At 31.9% G+C, this 14509-nt stretch overlaps 2 protein-coding genes across 2 annotated transcripts; both read left to right on the top strand.

Annotated features, from left to right (window-relative positions):
* Positions 1 to 52: 52 nt before the first annotated feature.
* Positions 53 to 4119, top strand: CDT1A (CDT1-like protein A). Its single transcript, XM_088216683.1, has 7 exons — positions 53 to 527; positions 639 to 758; positions 938 to 1172; positions 2013 to 2882; positions 3278 to 3479; positions 3567 to 3657; positions 3789 to 4119. The coding sequence occupies exons 1-7, from the start codon at positions 202 to 204 to the stop codon at positions 3859 to 3861; spliced, it is 1917 nt and encodes a 638-aa protein (XP_088072809.1). The 5' UTR covers positions 53 to 201; the 3' UTR covers positions 3862 to 4119.
* Positions 4120 to 4234: 115 nt separating this feature from the next.
* Positions 4235 to 5831, top strand: LOC148268585 (glucan endo-1,3-beta-glucosidase-like). The gene is made up of 2 exons (XM_088216684.1): positions 4235 to 4676; positions 4769 to 5831. Exons 1-2 carry the CDS (start codon positions 4568 to 4570, stop codon positions 5692 to 5694), a joined length of 1035 nt encoding a protein of 344 aa, XP_088072810.1. The 5' UTR covers positions 4235 to 4567; the 3' UTR covers positions 5695 to 5831.
* Positions 5832 to 14509: the final 8678 nt, after the last annotated feature.

The raw sequence follows: 14509 nt of genomic DNA, 5'->3' as shown, positions 1-14509 counted from the left end.
ACGCAACCCTAACTTCTCTCTTTTAATCTACCCAAACAAGCTCGCGGGAGGCAACGGACATATTTGGCGGGAAGTCCGACGTGGCAAGCAGCTCCAGCTCAGCGCTCCCGCCAAAATACCCCTGAAATACCCCCTCTCCACCCTTCTCCGGCCGGAACAACCAATCTCTCCTCCTTTCTCCGCCTCTTCCTAGCTTTTACAATGAATTCATCAGAGGCTTCACAATCAATACCCTTCAAATCGAAGAAGCTAGTGACGAACTCTGCTTCAAAGAACCAATCCACAAACCCTACTTCACTACTCTCGTCGAAAACGCCGGAGAAGCCGCCGTCAGATCTTCCTCGCCGCACCCGAAACAGAAGTGTTGCTCTCTCCTTGAAAGAAGTTCGAAGAGCAGCACAAGACCTCTCCAAGCAGGACACGCAGCAGATCAAGTCTGCTAGGAAGCAGATCTTGTCGTGGCCAGCCGAATCCCCGCTCCCCAAGACCCGAAATGCCGGCGAGGGCTCTAATAAGTTGCCTCAAACGTGAGACTCTTGTGGTTTCTCTTCTTTTATTTTCAATTTTTTAGGTAGCGGACAAATGTTTTTTCCCCTCTATTCTGGTGTTGATTTTTTCTGATTTAATGTGATGTGCAGGTATGAGATGTTAGCTGAGTTCTTTGATGGACTGGACAGTGCGATACGGCTGTTAAAATTGAAAAGAACCATGTCAAATTTTGCCAACATTTCACCCAAAATTGAGTCTTTAACGGATAGGTATTCATTAAAATCTGGCTCTATCAGTATCAATTTCACCCAGAATGGAGTATTTCACTGTTTCCCTTTGTTTCTAGCATTTTCTATCTATTTCTGTTATGGAAGCTAGATAAATTATACTTCTGGTGAGTTTGATGAGTGTATGAACTTTTTCTAATTTGTATTATAATGTCTTGTAGGAGGTTTTCACATAATCATTTGGCTCAGATGAAGTATATCTTGCCCGAGGCCATTGAGATAAAGAGGGTACTAGTATTTGATGAGAGGACTTGTTGTATGAGGCCAGATCTTCATGTTACATTGAATGTTAATGCTGTTGAATATGCTGAGAGCTTGAAGTCAGAAAGTAAGAACATTGGCCTCAGAAAGGTCTTCCGTGCACGACTTGCGGACTTTTATAAAAACCATCCTGAGGTATTTTGGTTTTTACTCTGGATGTTGATTGCTTCTTATTCTTTACTGGCACTGCTTGACAATAATTTAGCATTTCTGTTCAATCGCATGTTTATAGAGTTATATTGTTGAATAATAGTCATGTTTAGCTATTAAAGTTTCTAAGTACCATTTTTGTTGATCAGATTCACCAATTTATGATTAGGTGACTACATGTTCATTATTTCTGCTGCTGGGTTATGTTGCTTGATAATAATTTAGCATAGTAGTTCAATCGCATGCTTATAGAGTTATGTTTTTGAATCATAGTCATGTTTAGCTTTTAAAGTCTCTAAGCACCATTTGTGTTGATCAGTTTCACCAATTTCTGCTTAGGTGACTCTATGTTCATTATTTCTGCAACTGGGTTTTGCTGCTTTAACAGTAATTTAGCATCATAGTTCAGTCACATGCTTATAGAGTTATGTTGTTGAATCATAGTCATGTTTAGCTTTTAAAGTTTCTAAGAACCATTTGAGTTTATCAGTTTCACCAATTTATGATTAGGTGACTATATGTTCACTATTTCTGCAACTGGGTTTTGCTGCTTAATAATAATTTAGCATCATAGTTCAGTCGCTTGTTTATAGAGTTATGTTGTTGAATCATTGTCATAAGCAGAATCGTTGAGAGGAGAAAATTCCTACTGTAATATGCCGTTAGTTGTTTTAGTGTCTCATGCTTGTCTATATTAGTGGGTTCAGTTTGCAATTTCAGGTGTCATTTGCTCATGGTTTTTCTGCAATATAGGGAACTTCGATATGACATGTCATGTTTCTTTACAAACAGCCATATGATATTAATGGAACTTTCTACATTTAGGGTGATGAAGTTCCAGAGGAAATGCTCCCGGAGCCGTTTAACTGTTCAAAGGGAAGTCTGCATTCAAAAAGTTCGGATGCCGCCCCCCAGTCAGCCCACAGTGAATCATCAGGTGGTGAAGTGGCAAACCAGCAATTAGTTTTATCAAAATCAGGTGTTGAAGGAGATCATAAGTGCGAGGAGATGCGAGCACAGCAGTCCACCTTGTCATCAACTGTAGATACATCAGCTGACACAGCTGCAGGAAAGTTACCTGTGGCAGTATCTCGACTGCCCCCATCTTTCCGGAGGCACTTTTATGGGAAAGCTGTGAGCACTGAAATGGTAAAGAGTGAGAAAAATTCATCAAAGCATTCTATTCAAGCCTCACCAAAGATATCCCTTAACAATGAGGAAGCTTCCTCCATGTCTACTTTTTCTCCTATCAAATTTTCATCCAAGCCAACTAGCAACGAGAAATGTTTATCCCATTGCACTACTCCAGCTAAGTTTTTCTCTAGCTGCTCCCCAGTAACTCCTATCAAAGAGATGGAACCCGTGGAAAGCGAGGATACTTCTCCTGAAAAATGTGCTGCTATTCAGTCAACTCCTGCAAAACTAGCTTCAACTCCAGCTAGGCTGATGGCTGCCACACCAGCACTGCAGCCTCCAAAAAGATGTTATATGAGCCCAGATAATGTTTCCACAAGCTCACCGAATAAGCTGGTTCGGCGTCCACCTCTTACCAGGTCACTGAACTTTGACAGTCCTGCAAAAAATAAGGTTGATGCTATCATAGTAAATGAGAAAGTTGAACATGAAAATGAAATGGAAGATTCATCAGCTGATGATGACATTCTTGATATCCTTCCTGAGAGCCTTCTGCAATCGGTAAGCTTGTTATGAATTCCCTCTCCTTTTTTGCTAGTCCATATTTTTCATGTAGTGATTCTACCTACATATAATTCTGAGTTTGAGATCAATGTGTTAGATGGTGTTAGGTGAGTATTTTCTGACCCAGGGTATTTTGCAATCTCATCCAGTGAAAGCTGCATAAGGCATGGTGGGTTAAAGATGGGATATTGATTTTACCCGAACACTAACTTGAGAGCTTTAAAGAACTGTATCATGGACACACTGTTATCTAACATTTGCACGTCATTATCTTAAGATCTTGGAGGCAATGAACTGGCATGATATAAGTATATGTATATGTATCCTATTGGGTAATGAGGCTTCTGTTCTAATTTAATTGAGAATTGATCATGTCCTTTTATTTTTGTCAGATACGAGAGCAAGAGAAGAAGGCGATGAAGGAGCAAGATCCAGCAATCTCACAAGCAAAGAGGAGGCGACAGATGATTGCCTGCCTGCCTAAACTCTTTAACGTGATTCACTTTTTATTTCAATCAATAAGGCGTTCAGTCATAACGAAAGAGGAGCTTCTGTACAAAGTTGTGGCAGGCCATACTGATATTGTTGATAGAAGTAAGCCAGTCTCTACAATAACCAGCTGATTTCTCTCTCGATAAAATATGCTTTGATGGTAAGCTAACTCTTGATTTGTATTCACAGGAGAAGTTGGAGAGCAGCTAAACTTGTTGCTAGAACTTGTACCCGATTGGATTTCTGAAAAGATGGCATCTAGCGGCGATTTTCTCATTTGGTGAGTCTCAGTTGTACTGCTATCACTACTTACACAAATATTTGGAAGATTAAGTGCTATGTTTACCTCAACAAAATGGTCGGAAACTAAAACTTCTTTCTACTGATAACTTTTACTATGACCTTTTTCAGCATCAATAAAATGTCGAGTGCTGAGTCCATTCGAGCACGGTTGGTAGAAGCGAAAGATGGAGGAGATTGCTAAGAATTTCTTAACTTTAGTAACCCAGATGTGAATTGTGAGATCCTGGTGCTTGGCAACTTGCACTTTGTTTTGGGCTATTTGTAAATATTCTAATATATGTTTATGAAGAAAAAACTATATGTACCTATAGAATGTAATCAGTTAGCCAACTTAGGTCAGTTATGATAAGAGGCTTTTCTTTTGTCTCAACCAAATGGTGATAAGTACTTTCAAATTTTATTTTTGACATAATTTTGTATATATTTAATGGTTTCTCTAGCTTATTCTTACTTAAAAGGACCAAAAATCTATATGCTGATGCACTATTCTTCTCTGCCAATATTCTTGAATGAAGATTTATTGTTTATATATATATATATATATATATCATTTTTTTAAAATAAAGTCTGTAAATATTATATATTTATAATTGAATTAAATAAATGTATTATATAGTTAGAGATCAGCTAGATCAATTAATTGAGGCCATTGGAGTTGTAATATTTTGTTATTTAGTTTTTAATCATTGGTAGAATTAATGCTGCACTTGTCTAATATAGCCATTTTCTTATAATTAGCTTCCGAAATTCTATGGCGACTCAAAAAATAGCAAACGTGATTTGGTTTCGAGGTGTTAATGCTTTTGCGCTCGACAACAATCATTTGAGCATCAGCTGATAAGTCTTTCTATATATACATACATTTATATATATGTGTGTTTATATGTATGTGTTTGTGTATGCATTTATATTTGATCATCATGCCTACAGTGTCTTCTCTTTTCTTCCATGCAATACTAATTCTCCTACTCATTGATCAGTTCTACAATTATGTTTGTATGTTCATTACCTTCCCTCAAATGCTTATTCTCGTCTGCTATTGGAAAATGCTAATACATAAAACATTTGTTTCCTCCTGAGTAATGCAGGTGCTGAACTCGGTGTGACATACGCGATGCTCGGAAACAATCTTCCTCCACCAAGCAAAAGTATAATACTATGCGAGAAAGCAGACATTCGAAGAATTCGCCTATACAAACCACACCATGATGTTCTAAACCATTTAAGAGGTCAAGGGATGGAAGTATTTCTAGGAGTTGAAAATGAAGTTATTCAAAAGATTGCTTTCCAAGAACATGCTGCATCAGATTGGGTGAAGCAGAATGTTTTGCCCTTTGTGAATGATGTAAGTATTGTAGCTGTAGTTGTTGGACATGGTTTACTTCCCAAAAACATATTAGCACCAGCCGTCCTTCCTGCAATGAAGGCATTGAAACAAGCCCTCATCGGTGTTGGTCAAAATGGTATTTACGTGACAATTCCATTTCAACGAAATGTTCTCTCTGTATCTTTCCCTCCATCCAAGGGGACTTTTGATCCCTCGACACTTAATATTATCAAACCAATTGTTGATTTTCTAGCAACTCATAGTCCCTTACTCTTATGTGATCTTTACCCTTATTACGCTTATACGAGCGATCCAGCTTATCAGAATCTTCCTTTAAACTATGCTCTACTTAACTCAGAGAAGGTGATTGTGCATGATGGTTCTTTTGGATACACTAATATGCTTGATGGTATGGTAGATGCCTTCTATTCAGCTATGGAAAAAATTGGAGCACCACATGTTCGAATATTTGTAGGAGAAACTGGGTGGCCATTTTCTTCACAAACTGCTCAAAATGCACGAACTTATAATGCTAATGTGATTAAACGTGCCAAAGCTAATGTTGGGACACCCAAGAGGCCTTGGGCGCTAGACATTCTCATTTACACTTTATTTCGCCAAAACCAAGCTCCCGGAGATAAGCAACAATTTGGACTATATTACCCAAATGGAACACCTGTTTATTAAAGTTTTCCTAAAAAGATTCAAACAAATTGTTATTGTATTTAAAATAAGAGATTTGATGTAAATTAAGATCAAAGTTGATTGTATTGTATTTGTTTCTCTTACGCTTTCTATAATTGAAGTAGGAATTGATTTTAAGATATAGTTATTGACTGAATCTGATATCTTAATTTAAGAGTAACTCAAACTAGACATGATTTTATAAAGTATGGTTCAACTCAATTCATAATTTTATGATTAATGTAAAGACTGAAATCTTAAGGAAATGAATATGTATTAAAATAGTGAAAGCAAATAATAATTACGGTTTACATTTCTTACATAGTAATTTGGGATGCCTAATAGAGTTACAGAAATGTCTCTAAAAAAAGTTAAAATAACAGAAACAGAAATGAAATTAAAATCTTATGGGGTTAACCTCTACTGGTAACTTTGATGAAGTTCAGGAGGTAACCTTTACTCGTAACCCTCATGCTGTTCAGGATCTAAATTTTGGTCTTTTTGATTTAAAATAGTTAAATAAATAGATGAACTGCACTACCCCAGTAAGAATATTACATTAATCATTGACACAAAAATCGAAGTTGGTAAAAATTATAAAACAACTAATAGAGCCGTTTGCTTTCTTAAATAAATTCATTTAACATAAAATCATTTATCCATACTTACTGTTACGAGTTTTTAAAATCGACCTACAAAAACAATAACTCAAATAAACATTATGATTTCATATACAAGTGAGCAAGTTCATTTTTACTTATTTATTGGTACTTCTAGGGGTCCATAGGGATGTCCCCCTATGTATGACCCAATATCTAAATTTGTTAATTAATAGATCATCCACATACCACGTCCGGTAATGGGCGTCAAATATACCATTGTCTCGATATCTCGTATGGTTTGAGAATGAACCATATCTCTCAAACCCTTCTGGTATGAGACTTTCTAGTCCCGTCTGACTGAGGTAACGTTCACAGTATGATTTTTCCTATGTAACATATCCGTCCACCCTTTTTTAGGATACTCAGTAAGCTTTCATACATATATTCACTTTATCAATCAATTCCCAATTATATATAAACATTCTATATTTACCAATCAACAATGAGTTATGCAAAGAGACGATACGTAAGTCAAGATAACATAATTAAGACACTTATTACAAATGAACCAATAATTAAGGCTATGTAGTTAGATAAATTAAATAACAAGAAGGCAACAGAAACTCACAATTTAACGCACACAACATAATAGTAAGCATTTTATGTAATATAAGAGAAAATAAACAGTAAACTAAGACGAATATTTAATGATCGATTCTGACTCTACTAATAACCTGTAATTAATTTTAGAGTTTTCTAATTTTCACAAAATATAATATTATTGATTATTAAACCTCAATTTATCGTAATAAGGAAAATAGTGATGGACTGTTACTCTAAATCGATGTTTAAAATGTCGTACTATGTACTGCACCTCCTAGTGATCCTTAAATTTTCTAAATTTTTTCTATAGAATTTAAAACACATGTCACATATCCAAAAATACTCCAAAAGGCCAAAATAGGAATTAAAAAATATTTTTAGCCAATTCTAGGTTCCCAGCACTACTGCACTGCCGTGTTCTAGTGCCATCTCTGTCGTCCACGGTGACAGTTCGTCTCGGCCTAACCGGTTTAGGTCAATTTTGGCCAGTTTTACGCATAAACTTGCAAAAAAAAAAAAAACTGATTAGGAAGCCTCGATTGTCCAAAAAAGGAAAAAAATCAAAACCTACCGCAGAGAGATCTCTAGGTGCGGTAGCTCCACCAATTCTCTTTTGCAGATGGGGTTCTTCTTCGATTAATTTGCACACAAAAAAGACAATAAACACGATAGTCAAAAAATTACGTGAAATAAGAAACAGAAAAGAGGTAATCAGAGAGGATTTTGGGTTTTGGTCGCGGTTCCCCAGCCACCCTTCTTCTTCTTCTCCAGTCACCCCTCTGTCAGTTAGGGTTTTAATTCCCTGCGAAAATGAGTTTAAATATTCATCTTCATTCAATCCAGGCCGCTTGTTTGAATCGATGTAGAGCGAGGAGGACCGTTCGATGATTTTTCGTTTAGGGTTAATTGTGTGGACAAATTTATACCATCCATCACGATCAAACCCATCCGTCAGATGTCGCCTAAAGAGGAAATGCATCTAGGTGGTTCGTGCGCGCAATATATGATTTGGACTGTCGGATCACTAGACATATAGATCACCCGCGTGGCCTCCCACGTGGTGCCGATGTTGGCGTGTTTGCCATGCGGCATGCTCTGGTTCGCCGTGGCTACTTACTGGGTCGTTCCACGTGGCCAAACTTTTTTTTTGCGATTTTAGCTCTTGTTTTCAAATTTTTTTAAAAAAACAGCCTTCTTATTTTCAATTTCATCTATCTTCTCTAAATTATTTTTAATTTCGTGTCTAATTTATTTTTCTCAAAAATTTAATAAAATTTAAATTAAAATAAATTTTTTAATTATTGACGGGGCTGTGAAGTCCCATATCGAAAGGGTTTAGGAAATATGATTTACCCTCATACCGGATGAGGTATCAAGACGATGGTATGTTTGGTACCCATTACCGGACAAGATATGGGGACAGCCGATTGATTAACAAATTTAGATATTGGGTTCACGGATAGGAGGGACATTCCTATGTACCCTTAGAGGTACCAATAAGCAAATAAAAAGGAAAGTTGTTGTTTTTACTCATTTGTATATGAAATTATAATGTTATTTGAATTATTGTCCTTATAGATCGATTTTGAAAACTCGTAACGGTAAGTATAAAATAAATGATTTTATGTTAAATGAATTTATTTAAGAAAGCAAATAGTTCTATTAGTTGTTTTATAATTTTTACCAACCTTTGGTTTTCCGTATCAGTTATTAGTGTGATATTCTTACTAAACTAGTATAATTCATCCCCTATTTAACAATTTCATATCAATAAAATTAGAACTTAGATCCTGAACATCAGGAGGGTTGCAATTAAAGATTAACTCCTAAACTCCATCAAAGTTGTCAGTTGAGGTTAACCTCATATAATTTTAACTTTATTTCTGTTTTTATTATTTTAACTTTTTTTAGGGACATTTCCGTAACTCTATTAGACAACCCAAATTATTGTGTAAGGAATCTAAACCCTAATTATTATTTATTTATGCTATTAATATATATTCCTTTTCGGACATTTATAATCAAACATTATAAATTGACCACTATTAGTTTATAATACGCCTACAAAATAATGAGTTTTACATGCTCAATAAAATTCAAATTCGTGACTTTTAAATAAAATATAAAAATTTTAACTATTAAACTAATATATTATTGGTTACTTTTGATAAAGTTATTGTACAAAAATAGTTCCTTCTCCAAATTTTGGTTGAAAAAGGATTTAAATTAAAAGGAGTATTACATACATATATATATATATATAGTGATATAGGAAAATAAAAATATTTTGGTAATGGTCACTCATGAATTTAACTAGGAATTAATTTTAAAACACAATTATTGACCGAACTTGATATCTTAAACTCATGGGTAACTCAAACTGGACATAGTTCTATAAAACATTATTCAACTCAAGTCATGATTTTATATGTTCAATAAACCTACAAAATAATAAATTTTTACATGTTCAATAAAATTTAAATTCGTAATTTATAAATAAAATATTAATATTTTAATTATTAAACTAATATGTTGTTTTTTTATATATATAAAGTTATTGTACAAAAAAAAAAAAAATTCCTTCTCCAAATTTTGGTTGAAAAGGGAAATTAAAGGGGTATTTTGTGTGTGTGTGTGTGTGTGTGTATACATATACATATATATATATATATGTATGTATACATATTGATATAGGATAATAAAAATATTTGGGTAATGGCCACTAATGTCACATAAAGGGTAAGATTGGAAATGAAATTAAATGGGTGGTTTATAATTTTTCACAGCCATCTAAATTGACTTAAAAATGAGAAGATAGAAGATTATAGGTATATATCAAAATAGCACTCATGAGCTTGAAGACTAATGAGGAGTTATTTTGGTATCAAAAGATTACATGTTTGTAAAAAGTTAAGCTACAAAATCTGGTTTGGATGATTTTGGTTCCCAAATTTCTTCACACACAACACCATCAAACAATAAAAAAAAAAAAAAAAAGCTGCCCTCTTGGAATCTACATCATCCACATTTCATTTCACTTCACTTTTTCTCTTTCTTTTATATATATATATATATATATATATATACATACACACACTCACACTCACACACGTGTGTGTGTGTGTGTGTGTATATATATATATACATGTAAGATTTGCAAGATTACATAATTCCTACCTCATTAGTACATATAGTATCATCTAGTTAACCACTTAAACTAACATTAAAACCACTATGGAATAAATTGTAAAGAAAAATTAAAATGTTATATGAAATTAAAATATCAAAAAAAAAAAATTATCTTTTAGCATTTTTCTTTAAAAAAAAAAAAATCTTTTTTTTTAATATATTTTTAAAGTGTTGTATATATCTACTAATTAACACTTAAAATGTTTTATATTATGTGTAAAAATAATATATATTAATTTTCTAGCCACATTTCATCTAACATTATTTTTTAATACATCATAAAATATATTAATTTTATTATAAAAAATCAAAATTAAAATTGTTAAAACTCGAATTTTGTGTTAAATTAATACTTATATATAGACCCATATAAAATGGGTGTGGCACTAAAAATTAACTTATATTATAAAAATGAGGGTAAAAAGAAGAAAGTAAATTAAAGGGTTTTTTGTCTCTTTGTGTTCATTGTCTTTACTTTATCTTTTTCGTCATGCATGGGAAAATGAATAAATAAATAATAAAGTTAAATAAAAAGAATAAGTGATTCAAAAAAATTAAAATAAATAATAAATAAATTTTTTAACCGAATAATTCTTAACTTTTACACCTTCCCTATTAAAGTTTGAATTTGAAACAAGTTGTGGTGGGTTTTTTAATCGAACGTATGAACTTATACGTAGGTTTTTGTGAATAAGACTATCGAGTTTAATTGAGACTGTTTAATGTGATTTGGTACGGTTAAAAATATTTTGAGTTTTAATGCATAAAATTAAAGTGTGAGATTTATTTTATGTGCAAAGACTAAAAACGTAATTTCTGATTTTATGACGAATAAAATTAAAATTAATAAAAATTTAAGGATATAAATAGACAGTTATGGTCACAAATCACACGTATATTTTTTTTTCTATTATGTTATTTCGTCACTAGAAATATAAAGTGTGAGAGAACTCTAAATAACTGCGTGTTGATTTAGAAAATCTACCGCAGACTGAACAGATTACTACCGTTATGAATTCAGGTACGCTTTCGTTTTTAGATCCAATCTTTTTTTATTCAATAACGAGCATGTTTTAGATTCAGATCTGATTTATTTTGAAATTCTTATAAATTGTATATTTTTTTTAATCATCATTATAATATTATAATAATATTACGAATTGTGTTATTATATAATTGTTACTTAGTTTTTAAAAGGCATGAATTTATTTTAAAAATATTTTTTTTATAAAAAAAAAATAGAAAATGACTTATGATTTGTGTCACTAATGCTTTAAAGTTTATAATAAATACATGTATATAATTAAGATAGTAGTTGACTTTGTTTCTATGAGCATCAAAATGCCTTGCTAGACATGAATAATTTCTCATGAAAATTCAAAATTTTCCATTAAAAAATATGAGAATTCAAAAGTAGATGATCTCAATTTGATCTTCTAAATTTAGAAGAACAATAAAAAAGATAGTGGTAAGAAAAAAAAAAATTTAAAAGGGTGGCATCATAATCTAAATAAATTTCATGTTTTGACCAAATTGACAACAATAATCTTTGTTTTTTTTTTTTTTGTTATTATCAAATCACCATTATTATATGTTATTATCACCAATAATGGAGGAAACCCCAATATATACTAGTTTTCATAATGAAAATATTTTATAAAATTAATAATGATAAATTAAAGATATGACTTTTTAAAAAATAATTATTATGTCTATTAATATAAGCATTTGGTGAACAAGGTGAAGTTTGTCATAATGGTGTTGATTTTAGTCTATAGAACATAAATAATTATGATCTTTTCATGCATTAAAGTGGGTAAGTGAAGGGAATGTTGGTTCTTCCTTCAGATAAAAAATAAAAAATAAAAGTTTAAACTAACGATGCATTTCATAAAATAATTTTTGAGGTCTGAAGTTAGGACTGATAGTTTTCAGTAGTATTTTTGTAATTGTTTCTTTTTAGTACGGTAAATATGAAACTGTTATAGGAGATTGTGAGGAGAATATAATAATCGTTTAAGATAGAGTTCAGTAAGTAATTACTATAGATAACTCTAAGTAAGAAAATTCAACATCTCATAAATATCATTTTTCAAGTTTAATATGAGTGAGCTTTTTATTGATGATAAGAGTAAGGCCGTTGTAGACACATTTGTACAAAGTGATTGAAGGAAATAATGTTATTAAAATCTCTAGAGTATTATCGTTAGTAATTTGAAAGATCAATAAATTCGAATTTGTTAAACTGCTACAAAATATAACATGAGAATGTTAATATTAGTTCAAGTTGTATGTAGAGTTTTTTTCGTACCACTTCAGATATTAGCATATAACAATTTTAACTATTTATTAAAGGCAATGCTAGAGAGGATATTAAAATCATCCCAATCCTTACTAAAAACCTGATGGGCCGAGGACATAATGCCTACAAATAACTTATTGTCATGGTCAATTTAAATTTGTTTGATAACTAAAATAAAGATGTAAGTAGTTTTATTTCTAAAAGAGCAACACAAATGGACATTTTGACTAAACCAACTTTGATCATCAATAATGGAGAACTCTGTTTGATGGTGTTAAGTGATAATGAATTATTAAATATTATAAATACTATTATAATGTTAGAGAACTTATATATCACTCATAAGAAAATCTCAACATATAGTAAAAAGTATTAACATTAGCATAGTGTTGGAGTTGTAGAAGCTTGTTAGGATCAAATGATCTTAGAAGATCAACCAAGTGAAAAAATAATTTTTGTTTGGGCTAGTTGGCTCCTTAATGGTATTCGATCGTACAACTAGTAAATTTATTTTTTAAAAAAAGATGAGTAAAGTTGTCCAAGTAGTTTCACTCGTATATATATACATTGATTTTTTTTAGGAACAAAAATATTGTTATTTTATAACATTTAATATACTAAATTATAGTTTAAATCTGATAGAAAAAATATTTGAATTTTCATATTCTTCTACAATACCAAACTAAGTATAGTAAATTGGTCGATATTTTCTTACATGCTATTATCCGCTTTAAATATGAGAAAAAAAAATAATGGATAATTCGTACGCACACAATTAACCTATATTTACATAAATATTACGTGTCAGTTCTACTTATTGATATTAATGACTTTTTATTTATTTTTTATTAAAATATGTTTAGTGATAAATTCGCATTCATCCCCAAAACAAAAAGCTAATTATATAAGTCTATTTTGTGCGGTTCCATTAGCTACAATAAGTGCTTATTTATTTATTTATTTATTATTATTATTATCATTTCATTATAATAAAACAAGAAGTTTCTTAAATTACTTTGGACAAATTGAATCTTGTTGACATAAAAGCAAGAACCGGTAGGTAATTGTTTTGGATCATTGATCACATAATCATTCCCCTTTTAACCCACATCTTGTATGGTTGTTCTTCATGACATATATAAATATGGTCCCCCTAATTATTAATTATTACAAAAATACCTTTTTTTTTATAAAATTGAAAAGGAATGGAGAAAATGATTAGAAATCAATGCCAATAATCACTTCACACATCAACATTGTAAAAAAAAAAAAAAGGAAGAAATCATGGGATTCTAAAAACAATGTTGAGGTGGTGTGGTGCAAGAATCACAAACTTGAGAAGAACATATAAATATATATATATATATATGTGTGTGTGTGTGTGTATAGGACTATGTAAAATCAAATGTACCCTTGAAAAATCAAGCATTATTGTGAACCACACTAGTCCAATCATGACTCTCTCTAACTATTTCTTCTTCTTCTTTTTCTTTTTTTTTTTCTTTCAAAATTTCAATAATTAATGTAATGGGAATTTCAGAATAAGAGGAAATGAAATGAAATGAAATAGTAGTAAGTATTGAGGAGTTGGAAAGCATGATGGGATTGAAATGGAGAAAATGGGAGAAGAAATGAAGGTGTCACAACTTTTGGGCAATAAAATGATTGTTGAATGAAAAAGGGTAAGAGTTTTTTGATTGGGGAAAATAAAAATTTATGGGGGAGATAAGAAGCAATTTCTTCCCTAGGGCATCATTTTGTTGGCCATAAGATGTCACTACTTAACAAGTGTACTCATTCCCCATTTTTGGGTCTTATCTCCCTTTCCCCTTCCCCCTTCCCCTCTCCATATAAATTTATTTCTTACCCAAACAACCCCTCTACCCTCCCATCTCTCTCTATATATATATTCATATATATATTTCTTTCTTACCCAAACAGCCCCTTTACACTCCCATCTCTCTCTCCCTCCCTCCTCTCTCTCTCTCTCTCTCTATATATATATAAATCTATTTCTTACCCAAACAACCCCTCTATGTAGACTCCCATCTTTCTCTCTCTCTATCTCTCTATATATATATATATTTGTATTCATTTATTTATTTCTTACCCAAACAACAAC

The sequence above is a fragment of the Carica papaya genome, chromosome 3 (assembly GCF_054855325.1).
Source record: "Carica papaya isolate Zhongbai chromosome 3, ASM5485532v1, whole genome shotgun sequence".
Taxonomy (NCBI): domain Eukaryota; kingdom Viridiplantae; phylum Streptophyta; class Magnoliopsida; order Brassicales; family Caricaceae; genus Carica; species Carica papaya.
The sequence above is the reverse complement of the archived record's forward strand: the minus strand, read 5'-3'. Positions and strand labels throughout refer to the sequence as shown.